The sequence below is a fragment of the Myotis yumanensis genome, unplaced genomic scaffold, assembly GCF_028538775.1.
Source record: "Myotis yumanensis isolate MYYU_CA2020_CCGP unplaced genomic scaffold, mMyoYum1.0.hap1 SCAF_5, whole genome shotgun sequence".
In the NCBI taxonomy this organism is placed as follows: domain Eukaryota; kingdom Metazoa; phylum Chordata; class Mammalia; order Chiroptera; family Vespertilionidae; genus Myotis; species Myotis yumanensis.
The window spans coordinates 24,639,662-24,663,835 of record NW_027223756.1 but is presented as its reverse complement, the minus strand read 5'-3'; the positions used below and the strand labels follow the sequence as shown (position 1 = coordinate 24,663,835).

The window sequence follows — 24,174 nt, the reverse complement described above, 5'->3', positions numbered from 1 at the left end:
TTGGAATAATAAAGAAGTAATAATAATGATAATGGCCAACAATTTTGAGCACTTACCAAGTTCTGAGCATTGTATATGGGCTATCTCATTTAGCCCCACAACAACTGTATAAGATTGTTATTATCACCCTCATTTTAAAGAGGAGATGGAGCCAAGTTCACCCAGCTAGAAATGGAAAAGCTGGGGTGTGAACCCAGACCTTTCTTTCTTCAAAGAATATACTTCTTGGGATTTAGAACCAGATAGGTTCTATACTACTCGTTATCTGATGACCTAGAGCATGCTATTTAACTTAACTTGCATCAGTTCATCTGGAAAATAAATAAATAAACCTAGTAACACCAACTGCAAGAAAGACAGAAGGAGGAAGGAAAAAGAAATGTCATGCTTTTAATTATAGTAGCTGGAGAGGACAGGGACTATTCCAGCATCCCATCAGAATAGCAAAGGCCCCATTTCTGCTCTTCAGGAAAACTTGGTTTGCTGTCTCCTTAAGGGAATGAGTGCAGAAGCAAAGGCATTAGAAGGATGTGGCCCGCACCACCACTACCAGCACTGCTCCCTGTAGACCAGGCTCCAGGGTGCCATTCACAGGGCAATCCCTGGTGATTGGGCCAGGAGGGGGCATGGACTGGCTGTGAAGTCCTTCCCTAACCTGAGCACTGCCTCAAGGGGCGAATGTCACAGGAAGCCCAAGTATCTTCCGGGGTCCTATATCCTTTGCACCCTTGTAGGAGATACAGAGGATATCTACATGGCATCATGGCAAGTCACTTGGCCTAGTTGGTAGAGGGATTTTAAAGGTAACTGGTGCCAAAGTGGAGCTGGGGCTGGCAATGTACAATGCCCTGATCCTAGCTTGAGCTCCATGGGGGCAAGACTTTGGCTTGTTTGCTACTTTATTCACCAAGGCATGCGAGATACAAGAGGAAACAAGGTATATAAATCCTTCCCCTAAGAAACTCATGCTCTGGTGGAGCGAGACAGTCATTTAATGTGTAATTAAAGGGCTGTGATTGGGGAAGTAAAGGGTCCCATGGAGAGATCACCTGCCATGCTTAGGAGTCAAGAAATGCCTTCTAGAGTGAATGACATCTCCACTGGGACTTGAAAGATGGGTTAGAGTTAGCCAGTTAAAAATATGACAAGGAGGGTTCAGAGCAGAGGAACAGCATGTGAAAGTTTCTGAAATGAGAGAACTTGGAACATCAGAGGAAGAAAGAGGAACATTGAAGTTGAAAAAGCAGACAGTGGCCTTTAAGCCATATTAAGGAGTTGGGACTTTATCTTGGGGGCAGTGGAGAGATTGCTGAAGAGTTCTGAGCAAAAAGGTGATGTGATCATTTAGGAACTGGGCATTTTCAACATTACCTTCCACACCATTTAAGAAAGACAACGGCTCTGAAAGCAATTGAGCTTCTCTCCAAAATAACTCTTTTGAGTTTGTTTCACTCCTTCAAACTATCCGTTATATACATAGTAGTTGTTGAAATGTCCAAAAATGGATTCATCTTTTTAGGAAGGATGAGAAGTTGCTGAAATCTCTATTGACCCATTAGGAGGAAAGAGAGGCTACAGCTCTCCTAGGTCTTCCCCCAAGAATTCTTGAGCTGTTCAACCCAACTCATTTTGGTCTTTGGTTTTTTATTTGTTTGTGTTTGTTTTTGACCTTGAGACAAAATTGTCTTCTAAATATTTCAGCAAGGGCCTGGCTGGTGTGGCTCAGTGGTTGGGTATCTACCTATAAACCAGGAGGTCATGGTTTGATTCTGGTCAGGCAGGGTACATGCCTGGGTTGCAGGCTGGACTCCCAGTAGGGCGTGTGCACGAGGCAGCTGATCAATGATTCTCTCTCATCATTGATGTTTCTATCTCTCTCCCTCTCCCTACCTCTCTGAAATCAATAAAAATATATTTTAAAAATATTTAATAAGTAAATAAATAAAATTTTCAGCAAGGGATATATGGATGAGTTTCACTACATTTTTTTTTTACTTAATACTATACAGGAGAATTATGAAAGTCATGAACAGTGATAAATACAAATGAATAATTAGAAAAGAAGGTATATTTGTTTTCTATGCTGTGTAACAAATTTCCACAAATTTAGCATCAGAAAACAACACACACTTATCTTACAGTGTCAGTGGCTCAGCAGTCAATGCACAAACATGCAAAACCAGCTGGATCCTCTGCTATCAAGGGGTCAGCCAGGGCGGGGTTCTCATCTGGAGGTTTGGCTGAGAAATGATCCACTCCCAGCCTCCCAGCCTCCCAAGGTGGTTGTCAGAACTCACTTCACTGTAGCTGTACCACTAAGGGCCCAGGCTTCTTGCTGGCTGTGGGCCAAAGGCCACCTTCAGCGTCTAGAGCAGTGGTTCTCAACCTTCCTAATGCCGCGACCCTTTAATAGTTACTCATGTTGTGGTGACCCCCAACCATAAAATTATTTTCGTTGCTACTTCATAACTGTAATTTTGCTACTGTTATGAATCGTAATGTAAATATCTGATATGCAGGATGTATTTTCATTGTTACAAATTGAACATAATTAAAGCACAGTGATTAATCACAAAAACAATATGTAATTATATATGTGTTTTCCGATGGTCTTAGGTGACCCCTGTGAAAGGGTTGTTCGACCCCCACAGGGGTCGCGACCCACAGGTTGAGAACCGCTGTTCTAGAGACTTTCCTCAGCTCCTTGTCAGATGGACCTCCTAACATGGCCACTTACTACTGCAAAGCCAGCAGGGAGAGAACCTCTAGCAAGACAGAGTCTTACATAACAGAAAGTAATCACAGCAATGACAGCTCACACCTTTGCCATGTTCGGTTGTTTAGAAACAAGTTACAAGTCTGCCTACACTCAAGGGGAGGGGATTACACAACGGCATGAACACCTTTGTTCAGATGGGGGATCATGGGACTCACCTTAGAGTGATAGGATGGATAGGAAAGGGAAGAAAAAAAGGAGCAAGAAGAAAAGAAAAACAAAAAGAGAAGGAAAATATATCTATGTATACATAACATTAATTAACCATGTACTGTGTGCAAAGTACTGTGCCAATTAATCTTTACATGCATTTTATTATTTAATCGGTAGATGTTACTATTATTCCCATTTTACAAAAGAGCAAACCAGGATTCAGAGGACTTGAGTTCCTCAAGTTTACAGAGTATAAAACTGTAAAACAAGAATTCATCCTCATTTGCATTAGACTCCATAGCCCGAGTATATAACTACTATGCTGTATTTTAAGAGAGCAGGGAAGGGGAGAGGAAAGGAGAATAAAGGGAGAAATGAAAGAGAACAGTTTCCAAACGAATGCAAATTTGTTCCTAAAATAGTTGGCAATCAATAAGGAAACCTGAAATATATTGGATGGATTACAACAGGAAGTAGCCAATTAGAAAAGCATGATGTTGAACTGAAGCCAGGGGAACCATACACAAGTCTCATGCTTCTGAACCCTTTTCTGGCTCACCTGAGTTTTTCAGAACCGAGAGCTTAATACTACAGCCAAGCTGTGCCCGGGACCTTGGAGACACCCAGCTCGTCCAGGCAGCGTTCTCCACCCGTGTTTTGCCAAATTTCTGTAGGGGAGCATCTGGGCCCAGGCGGCTGGGCCAGGGCCTGCACTTGTTTTTCACGGCTCATTTGCAATGTCCCGTTCTATTCCTGGGCACTCATTCCTTCCCAACTGACACTGGAGCTCAGTTTCCCAATAGCCACTCTAACAAGATGGCTTCAAAAGTGCTGCTCAGCATCAGCCCTCAGAAACCAGAATTTTCCAGCACTTGTTCTAAGAAGGATGGCTGAACATGGCACACCCTCACTCCCCTCTTAATGTCTTAAAGGGGCAACTGCAGGCACTATGGGAAGCCTCCTCATGCAGACACAAGATGACTCACAACAGTGTGGGAAAAAGGAAGGGTTTAGAAATTGGATCCCTCTTGCACCATTCAGCGCAGGCAGGTTGGCTAGTCCCAGGGTCCACCCCAGCTGCCTGCACTTCATATTTGATTTGACAACGCCCCCCCAGGAGGTGTTGCCTGGAGGGAGAAATGAGTAAGACCATTGATCCTATGATTCACAGTCAACCCTGCTGGAGTCTAACCAAGCAATAAGCTTGTATTGAGTTCAGACTTTATGCAGAGCACTAGACCCTCAGTGGAGAGTCAAAGAAAACAGAAGACATTGTGTTCTCATGCCTGGCCCTGCTATTTGCAAGCTGGGGGCTAAAGAAAAACCCCTGCTCTGTAGCTCACATTCCTTATCTGAAAGTGGGGATAATAAGAGGACCTTCTTCCTGGGCTGTTGTAAAACTTAGATGAAATATTGACCAATACTGAATAACTGACCAATAAATGTCACTTATAATAGAGTGAACAGTATATATAAATGCATAACTGTGCAGCTCTAGTAAGAGAGTTCACACACATACCAATAAAGAACCCTTCTTTGCACATAGTGGGTTTTTAGCAAATATTTATAAAATGTTAACTGACCTGGAATATTAAGCAACTACAACAGAAAAGCCAATCATGTAATGCTTCACAGAGAGCAATCATTAATAAAGGCCCGATGCTGCAGAGAAAAGAGGCCAGTTATCAGCTGTGTGATCTTAGGTTGGCTACTTCTCTGAGCTTCATATTTCTTTGCCTATAAACTAACAGTAATACCTGCTTCATAGGCTGGTTGGAAGGATTGAATGAGATAATGCATCTACATGCACTTTTAGCCCAGTTCCTGAACCACAGCAAACACTCACTTAATGGTGACTTTTATTATTTTACAAGCTAGTGGAGTTAAGAAGGGAAAACAAAAAAAGGGATTTTCTGAAATGCACTTGCCTATAAGCTAAAATCACCAACTGCTTAGAAACCACCTTGCAATAGTTTTACTCCACAAATTGAGAGAGAGAATGCCTCATTCATGTGCCTGATTGGGAATTTGAATAGTCTTGTTCTAACTGGAAAAGTCGATGCGAGATGGAAGATATTAGTCACTGACTGATAGAATATCTGAGCTGGATAGAATCTTAGATCAAATTAACCAGAAGTGATTGAGCCTCCGTCACCCAGGTAGCCCAAGCAAGCCTAAAACAGAAAACAGAATCTCACATGCTTAAGCCATCTAGTCAACAGCTAGGCTCTCTAGCCAGTTCTCCCCATGGTTATCCAAGTTCAAGATCACTTGAAACCCTCTAGAGCAGTGATTCTCAACCTTCCTCATGCCACGACCCTTTAATACAGTTCCTCATGTTGTGGTGACCCCCAATTTCATTGTTACAAATTGAACATAATTAAAGCATAGTGATTAATCACAAAAACAATATGAATTATATATGTGTTTTCCAGTGGTCTTAGGCGACCCCTGTGAAAGGGTCGTTCGACCCCCAAAGGGGTCGCGACCCACAGGTTGAGAACCGCTGCTCTAGAGCTACCCATTGTGTGAATGTTGGTCAAGTCCCGTCATCTCCACCAATGCTTTATAATAATAAAACATGTTGAAATAGAATCTCTCTAAGACACCGTCACCCACTCACCACTTTCCTGAGACTACAATACTACAGCCAAGCTGTGCCCAGGACCTTGGACACCCAGCTCATCCATAGCCCGAGTATATAACTACTATGCTGTATTTTAAGAGAGCAGGGAAGGGGAGAGGAAAGGAGAGTAAAGGGAGAAATAAATGAAAGAGAACAGTTTCCAAATGAATGCAAATGTGTCTATACACACACTAGGCAAAGGAAGAACGTGTTACAGTGAAATGCATTTATGTCATAATTCCAGCACATGGCCTAGCCAATTCGCACCCTCATTACATGGACAGATGAGAAAGCTGAGGCTTCGTGAAGGTCACCTGGGCAATTAGAGGCAAGCAATGGGTGAGCTGGGACCAGACCCAAGTCTTCTGATTGCTAGCCCATCACCTATACTTTGTTGTGATGCATATGTTGACTATTTCTCCTCGTACTAAGAGGACAGGAACTAACAGTTTTCAATATCAACTGTATATTGTTAACGCCTTGCTTGCATTAAATTTTTATCAAACACCTGCAATAATAAACACTATCATTTATTGAATACTTACCCTATGCCAAGTACTGTTTGTTGTAGGAACTTTACATATATTTGCACAAGGTACCCAGCCAAGTAGGTACACTGAAGGTGGAATCCGGCCTCTTACCAAGCCCTGGAATGGGACCACATCAGCTCCTCTGTAGGAGTGCCTCTTTGTGTAACTCATCTGCCCAAAGAAATGCCTTTTCAACGTATACACAAAGGCAAGGATGGATGTGTGGTGGAGGCCTTCACAGCATTCCCGTATGGCTGGTCCTATTACATTCACTTGCCGAGATGTCACAGCTAGTTAATGGTAGAGGCATGATAGGGTAGGAGGTCTGACCCTTATCCCTTCCATGGCCTTCCTGGGAGGCAGCTTGAGATAGGCTCTAATATTACATACACCTTGAGGATAGAAATTCTGACCGCCTTGTTCACTGACATAGCCCCGGTGTCTAGAACGGTATTAGCACACGCAGGCATTCAGTAAATTTTGTTGACTGATTGACCCCCATTTTACAGGTCAGAGTGTCAAAGAAGCTAAATGACTTGCTCAAGTCACACAAATAGTAGAAGATACAGTTGGGATTTAAATGCAAATTGTTCTGACTCGTTCTTTCCAAAACATTCTGTCATTCTCATGCATTTGTTGAGTTTATTAAACTCTAATTATGTGCTCAGGAATGTGGGGCTACAGATTAGTGAGATTTACTTCCTACTCTCAAGAAACTGGAATTCCAACTGTCAGAATTGCCAGAATTCATATTCCCAGAATTATATTTTCTGATTTCCTCAATCAAAGCAAGTCCAAATGGTATAAGCCCATGGTTCCTATTAAGCCAAGAATGCCTGTCCTATCTCCCAAACCCAGGATTATAAAAGGGGACTACCAAAGTCCATTGGCCTGGTCCTTCATTGGCTAGGTGTATTCATAGGACACTGTTGTAGAATGAATTAAAGCTGTGCAAACTTGGTATAGCCAAATCCCCATCATAGCTTCTCTAATTCTTTTGAAGTTATGTCCACAGGTGAGTTTTTATACGTCTCTCCATGCCCTCTTGCTTTCTCCTCTAAGAGCTTGCAAAACATGAGATACTTAAGTTAGAAAACTAGGCTGGGAAAGTTGTGCTTCTAAAGTAGTAAACATGTTCTGATCAGAAACATTAATTCAGGGTCTACCTCCTTTTCCTTCGTGATTTTGTTACCTATAATATTTAGGAGGCCAGAAATGGTTAGAAGAGAGAGGTGGTTTTTTTAAAAAAGCTCTAACTTCATTAACTGAATTCCACAGAACTGTGTGAGCAATCTCTCAATAATCCTACATCAATACAAGAGAAGTTGTAACTAGTTCACTTAGTATAATTATAGGGCAGCTTTCTGCCAGGTTTTAAAGATAGACTTTGAAATGTGGTGTGTGTTTTTTTCATTTGCCTCCTGCTGTATGTGGGGAGTGGCTCAGGCTCTTGGGATATTGGCCAGAGCTAAGCAGAGGCCAACTAGAGAGAGGCACCAAGATTTGGTTCTTGTTTTCCTGTGCTCGAACTGCTGGGAGCACAGATATCTTACCAGAACGCTCTCCAGCAGAAAGCTCAGGGCCTAGAATCACTACCTAAACCTTCCCATCTATAGATGAGAGGATTGCTAAAGCCATGGACCTAGTAAGATTATGGCAAGATGTACAACACAAAGCTTCAGCTTTTGCACTAGGACAGGAGATCCCAAAGTATGGCCCCAGACCAGCAGAACCAACATCACTGGGAACTGATTAGAAATGTAAATTATTGAACCCCACCCAAAAAATAAATAAGAAATTCTGGGAGTGGGGCTCAGAAATCTATGTTTCAACAACACCCCGCCTGGTAAATCTGAAGCACCCTAAAATTTGAAAACCACTTCTCTAGGGACATGATGTTGAAAAGCATTATCCAACTAGCTTTGTCCAGGAGATGAGTGCTCTAACTTTTAAAGAGAGATTTGCATATGTATATAAACCTCCATGAGGTATATCCAAGCATTAAGACCTTAGAGTTGAGCAGAGCAGCATTAAAATCCAGGCTCTGCCACACACCAGCCACAGGGCCTTAGACGAGTCACTTAACTACTCAGTGTGCTGGTAATGTTCAACAAACAGCTCTCGGGGGAAATGCAGTGTTTGCTGACTCCCATGGTGTAAATACTCACATCCCACCACAGCTAATTTCAAGCTGCCAACATGATGGTGAGCCAACTCAAAAAAATTAGTGAGAATTTAATATTTGCTCTCATAAACCCATGTGACCTGGTGCCAGCACATCACTGTCTCTAGGACTCAATTTCCTCATCTGCCAAATGGATGCCTAATAGTATTTAGACCACATAAGGCTGTAGGAATGCTGGAGTGAGAAAACAATGAGTGGACATTTACTGAGCAATTATATGTGCCAGACACTTAATATGCATTATCTCATTGAATTCTCATACCCATGAAATAGGTACTATTTTTCCTTCCATTTTATAGAGGAGGAAACTGAGCTGAAGTAACTAGTCCAAGGCCACAAATAGCAAGTGGGAGAATCTGAGTTTGACTCCAGAGCCTGAGAGTAAGAGACATGTGCATCGACCTCTTAGCACAATGTTTGACCAAGGGTGTTGCTCAGTAACTGGCAGCTACCATGACAGAAATGAACTTTCTAAACACCTCTCCCCTGTGGAAGTAGAGATCAGCAGTTTGTGCTGAATGAAGCTTCTTGTCACAAAACATTTGTTTTCTTCTGGCAGGAAGGGCCAGTGTCTTAGTCCCTTTGGGCTACTATAACATATGCCATAGACTGGGTGGCTTATAAACAACAGAAATTTGTTTCTCACAGTTCTGGAGGCTGGAAGCCCAAGATTAAGGCACCAGCATGGTTGCATTCTGATGAGAGCCCTCGTCCTAGTTCATAGCTGGTGTCTTCTTACAAGATGGAAAGGCTATGGGTCTCTCTGGGGTCTTTTTCAAAACAGCACCAATCTCATTTGTGAGGGCTCCACTCTCATGACCTAAGCACCTCCCTAAGGCCCCACCTCCTAATAACCATCATCTTTGGGGGTTAGAGTTTCATCACATGAATTTGGGAGACACACAACATTCAGACCATAGCAGCCAGGTTGTCTGATGGGAGAGCCAATTGTTGATTATTCATGGAACAGACAATGTGAGTCTAGCTACTCGAGAGCCACAGATAACACAGCAACTCATGCTCATTTTAGTGAAGCTGTAAGCTCCTCCCCTCCCTGGATCAATCTGATGTATGTTTTTTTCCAAGTTTTATCTGTGCTTCTACAACAAAATATCCATATATACATATGTTTCCATTGGGTCATACTACACATACTTTTTGAAATTTACTTTTTTTTAACCTAAGAATATATCATGGACATATTTCTGATGGCAGTCCACACTGATCTATCTCATTCTCTTTAAATCTCAACTACTGTGTATCATCCCACAGTAGTTGCATACCATCATTTATATAACTAATCCATGACCAAAGGACGTTTAGGCTACCTCCAGTTCCTCACTATTATAAACAACCCTGCACTTCACAATCCATTATATAGATTCTCGCATATGTCTACAGGAGAAATTCCTAAAACTAGGATTCCTGAGTCAAAAGGAACACATAGTTTAGGTCTTGATCAATGTACCCAAGTTGCCTTCCCAATATGAAATGTTAAGCTCCCAACATTTAAGAAGAAAAGTGCCTGTTGGCCCATCTCTCACCAACACTGGCATCCCTCTTATGATTTTTTTAAACTTTATATTGTGAAATTTTCTAAATATAAAAATAGATAATATAATAATAATGAATCAATGTACCAATCACTTGGATTCCATAATTACATAAGACCAATCTTATTTCATCTATAGCCCACTCATCAAGTCCATATCATCCTCTTTCATGTGTAAACAATTTAATAGGTACCTTTAAAAAGATAAGGACTATTTTTTTTAACATCACCTCAATACCATTATCACATCTAAAAATTCCTTGATATCATCAAATATTCAGTCAGTGTTAAAATTTCCCCAATTGTTTTATAATTTTTTAATAATCGGTTTGTTTGAATCAAGATCCACAAAGTTCCACACATTGCATTTCGTTGATATGCCTCTTAAGTCTTTTTTAATCTCTAGGTTCCAAACATACACATGCGCACACACACACTTTCTCTCCTTTTTTCCCTTGCTATTGCACTTGTCTTATAGTTTCCCATTTTCTGAAATTTTTTATATCCCTCTCGTGTCGTTTCATGTGTTTTTCAATCTTCTGTAATTCTTGTGATATGTATATATAACAGTCACAGGAATTGTGTGTGATATATATATGTATATCTTTAAAAGTTAAAACTCTCATCTCCTAGACAAAATTTGTAGGTTAGATGTAGAGCTGTGCTGTCTAATATAGTGGCTACTAGCCACATGTGGCTACTTAACTTCAAATTTAAATTAATTAACAGTAAATGAAACTTAAAATCTGGTTCCTCCCTTGCATCAGCCACCTGGCGAGGGCTCAGTAACCACATGTGGCTAGTGGTTGCTGTATTAGACATTACAGAAAAGCACATTTCATCACCATGCAAACTTTTGTTGGACTAAATGCTTAGAGGCATAACCAGGTCCTCTGATGATTGGTAAATTAATTTTTCTCATATATGCTCCAGAGCAAAGATGAACCCCCTGAAGTTTTATCACTAGGCAGGCTCGGGTAAAACAAAGGAAGGAACTAGTGCCCGACTCTGCTCCTGCCTGTTTTAAGTGGCAGCCGCCTGTGTTTACAGATGATTAGATGTTTATAATAAACGCCTCAGGTATGTTTGAGGTTCTGTGGTGCCAAAAGGTCAGCAGATCCCCAGCATGTAAGCAGCCCGGATCCTTTTCTGCCTCCGCAGAGGGAAATTGAGGGAATCAAGGCTAATCCATAAGGCTTAGTCTTGCAATTATTATAGGACACGTTCGTTCCAGAATATTCCTAAACATTCCTCCTTTCCCGAAGGTTCGGGTGGTTCTGGCTGGAGCCTTCTTCCTATGTCTCTGTCTTAGCATGCGTGTAATGAGCACATTTCATAGCACACCAAACAGGTTTCTCAGCTTGCTTCTGCGACACTTTGCAAAGCCCAGAGGGGCCGTGGCAAGGCAGGGGAGGTGAGCAGCTGCAACTGATAAGGGAGCAGTCTGGCTGGCTGAGCACTGTGGCAGGAGCCTCCCCAGGTTCCTGAGAAAACCTCAACCAATCTATGAGGAAGTGGATTCTATGGGGCCCTGATGGGAGATAGCTCAGAGAACAAAGCATTCAGTGAACTTGAGGGTAGGAGGCCATCATTCAGGAATCCCTTTATTCTAAAAATACTTTTGGGGCCAGACACTGTGTTTGGCACTAGGCTTGGTGGTGAGCTGGATGAAAGTGTCTGCCCTCGCCAAGTTTACAGTCTGGTAGAGGAAGCAGACCAATGAACAAGCCACTTCAACACCATTTGACCAATAACTGTGATGGAGGTGCTAGGGAGAGTCATAAATGCACACGGCAGGGATCTCTGACCCTGACATGGACACTCAGGGACATGATGTTTAAGCTGAGACTCAAAAGACAAGCAACAGTTGGGCAGGAGAGGGAGAGGATGGAATTCAGAAAGAATATTCTGGGAAGAACTGAAGGAGTGAGAGTGACCGAGGCATTGGTAGCACAAAATAATGTTCCATTTGGCTGCAATGGGCCGTGTGAGAGGAGAATGGCCAGAGTCAAGAGTGGAGAGAGAAGAACAGTGAACCCCAGCTATGGGAGCTGAGGCAAGTCATATCTTCCTGTGCCTCAGTTCCTCCTCTACCAAATACGCATTGTCATTCTTACCTGGCAGTGCTGTGGTCAGAGCCCAATGACAAAACAGATACAAAAGGATTTTACAACCATATCCTACAGTCCCAACTGTAAGAAAGACAATGGTGCTGGTCTAGGGCAACCTTTCACCTCTGGAGCGAGTGCCAGTTAGACAGCAAGCTATCTAGTGGTGCTGGAACATGAAAGGCAGTAACACACAGGTCTTATGTCTTCCCACCTCCATATTCAGTGACATCAGGTTGGTAGTCAAAGTAGGAGTATTTACACCATGGAAATTGACGCAAATCAGAACCCCCAACCCCCAGCTGGTTTACCAGCACAGCACTGAGTGAGGACAAGAGTAATAAGAGGAGGAACCCTGGGGCAGCAATTACCAAGGAATGTCCATCCACAAGAAAAAAAGATTTTTGAAAGAGTGACTCTATCACATTTTCTGCCGTCTGAAACAGGCCCACCCAAGGCCAGGCCTTCCGGGAGAGAACAGGAGGGCTGCTGCTTCATGCTGACCCACTCCCAGACGTGCCTGCGGAGTGTGACAGCCAGGTCATGGAAATGAGCTGGAGCCTCTCAGATCAACAGCTGCTGAGAGCTGCTTTCTTTGGCTCAAGTGGCCAGCAATAAATTGGATTTCAATGTTCTGAATAGGCAGAAAAAGATATCTCCTTGCTCCCTTCTGCTCCCTTTCCTACCAGCTGGCAATTTTTGTCACTCATCATGGCTGCCTGCAATAGAGATTATAGACTTGATGTAGAAGACATGTGGGGGCGGGGAGAGTCTTCAATAAGAGGAGTGTCTCCAGCAAGTATCCATTGGAAAAACTGGGATATGGACAGAGCTCAAAGCACATTTTAAATAATGGGGCCTTTTTGTAAAGGATGACCTGGAAAAATATTATTTCTATCTGTGGCTAGTATGCCTGGATACTCCCCAATCTTGGAAAAATAACTAGTTGGGCATGATGGAATCTTTTTTAAAAATATATATTTTTATTGATTTCAGAGAGGAAGGGTGAGAGAGAGAGAAATACCAATGATAAGAGAGAATCAATTGGCTGCCTCCTGCATGCCCCACTGGGGATTGAGCCCGCAACCCAGGCATGTTCCCTGACTGGGAATCGAACCCGTGACCTCCTGGTTCATAGGTCAACACTCAACCACTGAGCTATGCCGGCTGGGCAAGCATGCTAGAATCTTATGTCAGGAACAGAGATGGCAAAATATCAAAGTTGAAATTAGGGTTAAGTGGAATGGTGAGGTTTAATATTGATTCATTCATTTATTCATTCATTCAACAAATACTTACTGAGTGCTTACTAGGTGCTGCTAGAATGTAAGTCCCATAAAGGCACACACTGTGTCTGGCTTACTTATTATAGGCATTTGGTACATTTTTGTTGAATGAATTAGTGGATGCCATCGCTTTGCCAGGTGTTAGGAGTTTAGATGAACAATCACAGACCGTGCATAGTTCAAATCTGGTGAACAGGCAGACAAGTAAACCAGCAATTACAATATAAGGTGATGAGTTCTGTGATGGGGGAAAGATGGAGCCCGATGGCTCACAAAAAAAAGAGACACAATTCAGCCTTCAGGGACAGTAAAGGCTTTCTGAGACAAAGATGCAGAAGACAGAGGCAATGCCAAGGATACTGTCTCCTATCTGGATATGACCTTATGGGAAGAAAGAACTGCAATATCTCACATTCCTAGGAGGACTACGGACTCTATCTCAGAGTGAAAAATGGTTGCAAAAACCGCTGAGACACTTCTATAGCTTAATCAGAGAAGACAGTTTCCATATCTCAGGGACTTCCAGAAGGTTTCCTTAAATTCAACCTTTCTACTTGAAAATATGACCCTGTGTCTAGCGGGACAGATGACATGTGGATCTTTGGTATCTTTCTGGTATACAGACACTCCTAACATGGGGTCCAACTCTATAGGCAGGCAAGGTATTTTTTTCTCCAAGGTTATATCTGTTCCATTTAGTATAAATGAAAGGAATGATCTGAATTTTTATTTAAAAGAGGCAGATAAATTGCAGAAGGTCCTGGGATGAACATCTTGGCTTCAAGGACAACTGAACTGAGAGGGAAGAATTCTCACTTCCCAGGCTTGCTGCTTTCAACAAGGGTCATGCAGGTTTTTCCCATGCTACCACAAAATTAAAGTGCAAATACGTGTAAATATGCACACACAGAGACACACACACTCAGAGAGAGAGAGAGAGAGAGAGAGAGAGAGAGAGAGAGAGAGAGAGGCAAGTCTTGACAATGAAGACTAATCCATTTGAAATCAAGATGTAACTTGTTTGACAACAGAAGACAAGCCCAACCACTTTAGTCCTCATCCTCAAAGTCATTGTCCCCAAGCGTCTGGGAGCATTCACAGCCACTTCATTCCTCACCACTGCAGTCTGGGCTGCTGGTGGCACCTGCACCTCACCAGCAATTCTAAGGAGGACCACACACGCACAAAAGTGGAGAAAATAGTACAATAACTTGCCTTCTACCCATGACTCAAATTTCAATAGTTATCTACATTTTGCCAATCTGGTTCCATTTCAAATCCATCACCTTTATTTCTGTAGTACTGTAAAGATACTCCTGGAGTACTGATCATTCACCTTAACATCCTGTTATCTTTAGAGTTGGAAGGAAAGGTAAAAAATCATCCCTTTGCAGTTGAGGTTCTGTGTGTCACTCAAAGACACAAGTTTCTGAGCATCAAATCTAGAGGCCAACTCCAGCGCCCAGACCAGATGGCCCCATTATCAGAAACATTCTACTGTTTGCCTGGGACATGCCTCCTTCAGCTCCAGAAATATTTATGTGGAGATGAAAGAAAGAAACAACTTGAGGGAGAAAGCCTATGACCATGTAATGAAAGCTTTATTTTCCTAAGCCAGAGGAAGAGGTGAGGGTGGGAGGGTCATTGACTCATCTTTCCTCCTTCTGCATGGTGGATCTGGCTGTTTCTCAAACCATGTGAAAAGAGACTCGTGTACCAGAAGCCACACCTTTAGCAAAAGCTCACTCTGGAAATGTGAATAATGGAAGGAAGCAGAATTCCCTCCTGGGATGAATGAGATAGTTCCTCCCCTTGTCCTTCAAGCTGACAGTACCTCCAGCCTTTCCTCACAGGTGCCCTGGGCCCTCCTGGAGCAAGCATGGCAAAGGAAATGCTTTGGTTCTCTGGATAATTTCAGTGCTATCTCACTGAACATCTCTGGGACCTGGCACCCAACCCATTTCAAAAGCAACCCCAAGCTATTTATTAAGAACCAGCTTATGTCAGGAGCCAGGGATATGGCTATGAACTTGTCTGGGATTACCTCCTATGATGGGGGAATGAGATCACCCCAAAGCAATGTCAGAGAAATGTTTGGAGGAAAAATGAAAGCATGCTAAAGGGGCTGACAACTCTAAGTTGTTCTTTCTCTGCCCACTGGTGTCAACTCCTGCTTCATTCACCTTTTTCCTGCTATAGGACCCTGTTGGGAGGCAGCAGGAAGCAAGGGAAAGAAGTCTGGCATATCCTGGAACTAAGGGAAAGTAGTGCTTAATTCATATTTTATTAAGAGAGGGAGGAAACAAGGCCATGCCCACTGACTCAAAGTGTCAGGAGATGGATAAAGAAGAGAACTGGAGCGCTATGATGCCCCAGCTCTCTACCTAGGACTGGAAGACAGAGACTGGGGAAAGGTGAAATAAAGAGAGAAATACATGACAAAAATCACAGAACAGAATAGAGTTTTAGATACAGAGATAGGGCCAACAATACGAATCTTACTTACATTATTTCCCTTCCCAACTCTCAGTATCTCTCACCCCCCTATTCTTTTCTTCAATAAAACTTACTGCAACTTGTAATTATACATTTATCTATTTACTTATAAGTTTGATCTTTCTTTCTCCAACTACACAATGTTTGGCATAGTTGTCACTCAAAAAAATTATTGAAAGAAAGAATGAATAACAAGTAGGGTTGGAAAAATCAGGCCAGAAGTGTAATAGTAATTCATTACTTCCCTCTCCTCCTTTGGGAAAAATCTCTTAAGTATCCTTGTTTATTGAATACATGTATATATAATTGACTTCAGAGGAAGGAAGAGAGAGAGAAGAATCATTGATCTGCTGCCTCCTGCATACTCTCTACTAGGGATCAAGCCCGCACCCGGGCATGTGCCTGACCAGGAATCAAACTATGAGCCACACTGGCCAGGTTGAATAGTTCCTATTTGCTGAGCATTCTACTAACTACTCAATGTAGTTTATTTCATTAGTTCTCTCAACAAACCCATGAGAAAGTGTGTTCAGAAGTCCCCAAGACCCCCCTCGGATTCAATGATTCACTAGAAGGGCTCATGGAACCCAGCAAAGATGTGATACTCACATTTATAATTTATTACAGTGAAAGGATACGGATTAAAGTCAGAAATGGGAAAAGCTACACAGGGCAGAGTCCAGGGGAGACCAGGCACAACTTTGAATTGTCCTCTCCCAGAGCAGAGAGCACTTATTTTGCCCCACAACAGTGTATAACAGCACACATAAAATATTGCCAACCATGGAAGCTCACCAGAGACTGGATGTCCTGGGACATTTACTGGGTTTTGGTCAGGTAGGCATGACTGACTTCCCGTGTGGTTGACTTTAGTCTCTAGCCCAGGGGTGGGCAAACTTTTTGACTCGAGGGCCACAATGGGTTCTTAAACTGGACCGGAGGGCTGGAACAAAAGCATGGATGGAGTGTTTATGTGAACTAATATAAATTCAAAGTAAACATCATTACATAAAAGGGTACAGTCTTTTTTTTTTTTTTAGTTTTATTCATTTCAAACGGGCTGGTTCCGGCCCGCAGGCCGTAGTTTGCCCACGGCTGCTAGCCCCTCTAGAAGTCAAGGTTATAGTGCATGAGCCACACCCACCACCATAAATCACTTCGTTAGCTTAGACTCTGGTGTGTCTCAAGGCCCCAGGAAGTCAAAGTCTCACTGATCAGGCAAGATATTTCAAGGGCTTATGGGTTATCTCTCAGGTCAAGGGCCAGAACTTTCATTGGAACATGCACAGTTGTATAACTCAGACTTGCTGAGTTTACTGTACAAAGAAGTATTCGCATTGGCCCCATTTTGTGGGTGATCCAAACTAAGAATCAGGAAGTGATTTGGCCAAAGTTACAAAATCCAGAATGCAAGCCAACATCTTACTTGACTCTAATATCTGTGTTCTGTTGCACCCTAGTACCTTCCTGAACAAGTAAAATTCTCTATGAAAAAAAGAAACTCACATCGAGTGTCTCATAGCCTGCCCTCAAATTCGAACGCCCACATTCAGAGCTTCGCACTTAGAGAAGATCACAGTAATGTGTGCCTCTGGTGAACTCAAGCCCCCGGGCAGCGCAGCAGATGGTCCGGGCTTGGCCAAGAGCAGCCAGATCTGATCCTGTTGAGTTCTCTCTGCTCAGCAGAGAAGGGAAAACGTGCTCAAGGGCCAGCCAGCACTTTCTAATATACACTCCATTGTCCCCAACAAACTACTCCAAAAGGGTTATCGGGGAGGGAGGAAGCGGGGTGGCTCAGCTGGCTAAGCAGAGACTAGGAAGTTAGGATCCAGGACAGTCAGTTGACCCTTTGTCTGGCCAATAGAGTGAAATCCCAGGGGAAGTCATATTTGCCTTACCCAGCATTCCCCAGGCCTGTTCTGCTAATCCTGCAAAGTGGTCCAGATGCAAATACAAAATCACATCAGCAGAGTAAACCTTCTGAGAAGGTCAGCAAAGAAACGTGTGTGGCTTTGTTTAACTCAGTGTTTCCTGAGTTTATGGGAGTATTGCACATTGTTTGAGTGTGTGTAGCACCAAATTATTAAAGTTCAGGGCAAATCTGGAAAATATAACCAAACTCTCCTTTTTTAAATTTTTCAGCTCATACCAATGATTTCAAATCATTATTATCAGTCATATTTATTAATCTTGCATGCATCCTTTTTCTCTAGGAATGGTGATTCCTGGATGCTTCTTAATTAATTCACAAATTCACTCATCCATTAAGCATTTATTAAACACTTGTTTATGTTCAGGGCTCAGAGATAAAGATAAAAGAGGCGCTTCAGCCATAAGTCCAGAATTCTCCAACAGAAAATTCATAGCCTGGTGAATGATAGCTTGAGCCAAAGGCCAGGATGTTTTTCCTTGGCTCCCTTCTGCAGTGATGGGTGATCTCATGACCAGCTCAGGGAAGCAAGCAGTTAGCTCAGCATGTTGATTTTGGCCTCACCTGGTGCCAGGACTAGAGAGAACTGGGCCAACTCCTTTCTAAATGAGTGGGAAGTGTCACTAGAGCATGGTGAAGAGCTGGGCACATAGCAGGCTGTGTTCTCACCCCCACAGCTCACTTTTCCCCTTGTGTGCCTCACTGGGGTGGTTCTGCTCTACTTGGGCTCCTTTCCTCTCACTCTGTTATCTACCACATTCCTCCTTCTTTATTTTCTAATGGGAAATAAACTCAGGGCTCTTGCCAGCTAGACCTCCTGCTGTTCTGAAGTCTGCTATTTGAATACTCCATTGTTACCCAGTTTTGTTGTTTCTGGGTTTTTAATATGTGTTAGTCAGGACTTGTTCAGTTTCAAGTGTCAGAAAATAACTCCAAGTAGTTTAAGTAATAAACACCACATTGGGGATATGGTCTCATTTAACTGAGTATCCTTCAAGGACAACTGGATCTAGGTATTCAAATGTTATTGTCAAGGCTCCATCTATCCAGTTACCTATCTATTTACCTATCTATCTCACTATAGCTCTGGTTCTGCTGCCTTCTGCAGCTGTAATCAGGAAGGTGTGTCTACTGGTTGGGAAATATCACCAATGGTAGTCCACAGCTCATCACTCAAGGCTCATGATCCAAAAGTAAGACTCACTTCTTGGCATCTATATATCAAACTTCAAGGAAGATTCCAATTGGCTCTGTTTGGGGCACATGCCTGACCTGTACCAACCACTCTGCCAGGGGGATTGGGATACTCTAACTGGCCTGCCTGGACCGCATAACTCTGTGTGTGTGGTGAGACCAGAGTGAATGACATGCCCATCAGAAGAGCAAAGAAGGGATGCTTGCCATAATTTTACTACTAACATTCATAATTACTCCGACATAATTCTACTATGAGTACCTCCACATGCCCTGCTTCCTTGTTTCTATGCATTGTTCCTCCAAGAAGCATGGCCCTTGTGGCTTTCAGACCCTACTGAGGTGACACAGCAATAGAACATTACAGGAGCATAGAAATCTTGAGTCTTTTGAATCCCAGAAAAGGAAAGCTTCTTAGGTACACACTAGCTTCCACTGGATTATCTGACTTTCCGGAAAACACCAAGAAAGAGAGTGTGGTAATAACCTGGCTGTGAGACCTCCACTCCTACTTCCCCCTCCCCCCTCCCCCCTCTCCCCTCCTGCCTGCACTTGGGAAAACACTTATGGGTGATGAACGCTGTTACCAACAAGACAACGGTGATTGCTGATGTGGCACTTGGAGTCATTTTCCCTTGAGAGAACAGCTGAGGACCGGATAGAATCAACCAGCTGAGTCTCTTCAGGTGCTTAACTTTTATGTGAGGGCTCTGGAGCTCAATAATTCATGCTAATGCAGCCAGCAGCAAGCAAATTACATTCACACTCTGTTCCGATTTTGATTACAAAACAGAGCCCACCAATGAGTTTTATGATGGAAATACACACTTAGGTGACTTCAGCTGGATGAAGAGCCAGGCTGCTTTGAGGTCAAATGAGCCTAAGTCAGTCTCGGGGCTGCCATACACAAGCTGTGTGACCTCTCAGTATAACATCAAACACCTCACAACTTCTGCTGCTTCAGTAAAATGGGGTGTACCATCTACTTCACTGGGTTTTGAGGTCATATGATTGAGATAATACATGGAAAGGGCAATTGGGCAAATGCCAGAAATTTTTCTGTGGCTCGCCAGAACAACAATAATTGTTCATGCCCTTCCCCTTTTCAGATTCTCTCCCTCCCCATCCCTTCTTCCTCCTTTACAGCGTGGAAGCAATGTGTCCTATGAGTATGAATGTAGAACTGAGAATACAAGGGGAGGGGTTGTCCAGAATGAAGAGAAAGAAGATGAAAAGAGTCTTAGTGTTAAAAATAGAATTTACAATTCACTTTCACGATACCTACCTATACTGAGGGGAGGTAGAGAAAAGATGATGAGTTTGGGAGGGCAGAGTAAATACACTATGATAACCATTTTACAAAGTTCAATGAAATAATCTATAAATAAAAAAGCATTTTTCTTTTGGATATCAACATGGCCCATGTAAATACCCAGAAGTCAGAATCATTTGCAGAAGTACCCCAAGTTCATACTGTGAGGTTTTACAGGCCTGAATATACGTACTTCATTAAACAGTGGCATTTATGCACGCAAGTGGTCCAGTGGCTTGGGAATATATGAGTACTGCTGGCCATGTGGAGTATAAGTAATGTATACGTTTAAATGAATGGAAAAGGTATCACACATCAACAAAAAAGAAACAATTATGAATTAACATCCTAAGGGAAGAAAGTACCACAGTTGGCACTTGGTGTCAGAAAACTGGAGATTAAGTGTGTTTGACAACACGCGTTGTAATGTTATGTGTTCTCTCCAACTCCCACTGGACAGTTCACCAGTGTCCTAGGGTCATTTATGGTCAACAAAACCACTGGCGCTATCTCAGGGTTTCAGAGTCAATGCATCTTCAAAGAGGTTTAAGCGTTTAGTGCAATTTTAGTTTTACATACATGCTCAGTAGTCATTAAAATACTCAATAAATATTAGCTATTGATGTTATTATAATAATACAAAGTCAAAGGGGCTTTAATTTTTTTCTTAATTTTAAAATTCTCCCTTTCTTTTCTTTTCCTTTTCAAATCCAAAATAACAGTGCATTAAACAAGATGGAAGTTTATTTAACTTTCAGACAAAAGTCTGGCAGTAAAGTAGTTCAGGACTTCAGTAGTGACCTACAACCCAGACTACTTCCTTTCCTCTGTAGGTGTGACCTTCCTCCTCACTGTTCGGGATGGCAGCTAGAGCCCCAGCCATCACATCTCCATTCCACATAGAGAAATGGAGGAAAGAAAAGAGAAAATTGGTCTCATTCAGTAAAAACACTTCCTAAAAGTTACTTAGACCCCTTTGGCCAGAACTTAGCTGCCAGGGAAGCTGGAAAATGTGACTACTGTTCTAGGTGGTCATGTAACCAGAAAAAAAAGTGATTTATTTCAATGGAAAATTGGAAAGAAGGAATATGGAGGGATAACTTTGTCCCTGATACAGCCAACCCTGGGAGTGTAGCCGGTTTAGATCACCCCCCACATCTTTTGCTCTCATCCAGCATCTATCTACCTGCTTATTTTTTCAGGTAAGAATGTGTCCAAAAAGTTGGTTGCGTGGTTTGCCAATCCTACTCAGCTTGGCTTATTTCCTTCCCAAATTCCTTTCCCAAGTCTTTCACTTCTCATCCCTCAGTTTTATTTATTTTATTTTTACTATCCAATTATAATAGGCAATACAATCAATTTATTGTAGAAAAGTTAGAAAACATAGCTAAGCACTTAGGGAAATAATTTTTTTAGTATTCAAAAATCTCACCACTTAGAAATAACCCCTCTTAAAATGTTGGTGGATAGCCATCTAGCATTTAGCATTTTCCCTGGGTTAAAAAAGATATATATGTATTTATAATAAAAGTTTAGTCTGCACAACTGTTTTAACCTCTTCTATTATACTTAACAGTATATTCTGAGTAACTCAATGCTATTAATTATAGATCAACATCATCAATTTTAATAACTGTAGGGTATTCCATTGTATGGGTGCATCATAATTTATTCAGTCAATTCCATTTATCCACGGCCCTGTAAACCTCCTAGTGCGCACATCTTTGCTGAGGATGAGCTGTGTTCCTGTGGTTTCCTACCCTTTTGGGTTCCTCTTACTGTATCCAGGGACCAGCAGGAAAGCATTCTCTGCCATCCATCAGCAAGACGCTGCTGCTCCGGTCCTGGCTCTACCCCTAAACTGCTTGCAATTCCTTTTCAAATGAACACTGCAGCCTCAGAAGGTCCTTGAAGAAGAGAACGAATGTTTTCTTCCACCCCCTTACAAAAGCAAGGCTGCCCCCAGGAGAGGGGACTGTTCCACCCCAGTGCTGAGAAAGCACAACGTGAAGCACGATCCCAGGTGACACTGGCGGGCTTGCCATTAAACCTAAGTTACTGGAACTTTCAGTTTGTCAAACTGGCTTCCGGGAGAGCAGAGTGAGGCCCTTTCTGTGTGGAGAAACCGTTTCGATTCGGAAAAAAAGAAAGGCATTCGACTGGAATAATGATTTAGACGGACAACAGATTTAACAAATGATGATTCTTTAGGTAAATTTTAAATATTGATGATTGATTTCTGACTAATGATGTGTCAGTTGCACTTCCTAGAGAGGCAAACACTGGTGAGGTTTAACAGTTTCTAGAGAAGGCTGAAGACAAGTTCCGCTGCATCTCCCTCATGTAACACTTTCTATCTTCGGGGAGTTTTCAGCCCAGTTTTCTTCCCATCGATACTGAGGAATATGTAGAACTGATATCATCAGCCCTCCATTATAGGTGATGATAGTAAGGGAGATCATTTATTGAGCACATACTATGGACCAAGCCATAAGCTAAAACTATTATGAATATTACTGATTCCTCACAACTCCCTATGAGGTGGGTGTTCTACTGTTATCTCATTTTATAAATGAAGGTGGTTTAAGAAAAGAGTAAATAGCTTGAGCATGGTCACACAAGGGAAAAGAGGTGGAGCCAGAATTCACAGTCCCCGTCCAGGCCCCGGAGTCGCTGACTCACTCAAGTGCATGTAGTTGTGGAGTTAAATCCGGAACCCTGTCCCTACACAGTGGTTAAGAACAGGAGCTCTAAACTCAGGTGGCCTGAGTTCAGATCCCATATCTGCCATTTCCCAACTGTGTCACCCCAGGCAAGTTATTCAGCCACTCTGTGCCTCAGTCACCCTACTTAGAAATGGGCATAATTAGAGTGTCCATCTCAAAGATATGGTCCACAGGTCATCTAATTCTACTATATAATTCTACATACAATTCACCACCTAATTCTGCTCATTCATAACAACCTACTTTGTGGTAAACATTGCGTTCAGTGTCTACAGATCCACAAGATGATCCGCATTTAGCACGTAGCACATTGGGAGGGTTCAGTAGTTAATTATTAATATGATTCATTCTGTTCCTCCAGCCTCTAAGCCAAGTACATGTTTTATTGGCAGGTGCCTCGAGCAAAGGCCTTATGCAACTACCGAGGGCAGAATCCCGGTGACCTGAGGTTTAATAAGGGCGATGTCATTCTCCTTCGGAGACAGCTGGACGAGAACTGGTACCAGGGGGAGATCAATGGAGTCAGTGGGTTCTTCCCGGCCAGCTCTGTGGAGGTCATCAAGCAGCTGCCCCAGCCACCCCCACTTTGCCGGGCCCTCTACAACTTCGACCTACGAAATAAGGACAAGAATGACAACCAGGACTGCCTGACCTTCCTCAAGGTAAGATTCTGGGCAGCCACCAATGTCACTAGTGACCATGTAGAGACTGTGCAGAACCTGGAGTTGTTTGCTTAATATTTGTTTATATTTTTAAATTATATTAGGTGTATATATCTATGTATATATGTATACATACACACATATGTGCTTGCATATGCAATATGTGTGTATAATTCAAACTACATAGACATGAAGTCACTAGAGAAATCTATTAATAGCAGTTTGATAGAAATCCTTAAGCCTTTTCTATTGAAATTATGAGAATAAGCATTATACATTCATCATTCTACAATCACTTTGAGCACCTATTCTTTTTTTCTTTTTCTTTTTTAATTTTAAAAAATATATATTTTTACTGATTTCAGAGAGAGGAAGGGAGAGGGAGATAGAGACATCAATGAGGAGAGAATCATGGATTGGCTGCCTCCTGCACGCCCCCTACTGGGGATCCAGCTCACAATCCCAGCATGTGAGCACCTATTCTTTGCAGGCGCTGGGGATACAGCATGAACAAGTCCCAGTCCCTGACCTCAGACATAGTAGTGGGAGGAACAGACATGTGGACAGAAAATTACAAACATAATTTGATAACGTGCTTGCAAAACTACAGTTCTTACCTCTTTATCATGTATCTGTAC

At 42.4% G+C, this 24,174-nt stretch overlaps 1 protein-coding gene across 4 annotated transcripts in view; it reads left to right on the top strand.

Annotated features, from left to right (window-relative positions):
• SH3RF2 (SH3 domain containing ring finger 2) overlaps positions 1-24,174 on the top strand; it is a 115,700-nt gene that overhangs the window by 24,437 nt on the left and 67,089 nt on the right. For all 4 annotated transcript variants that reach the window (XM_070414686.1, XM_070414685.1, XM_070414684.1 and 1 more), the window contains exon 3: positions 23,267-23,536. In XM_070414686.1, coding sequence (XP_070270787.1) covers positions 23,267-23,536 — 270 coding nt within the window. The remainder of the gene's footprint in view (positions 1-23,266; positions 23,537-24,174) is intronic.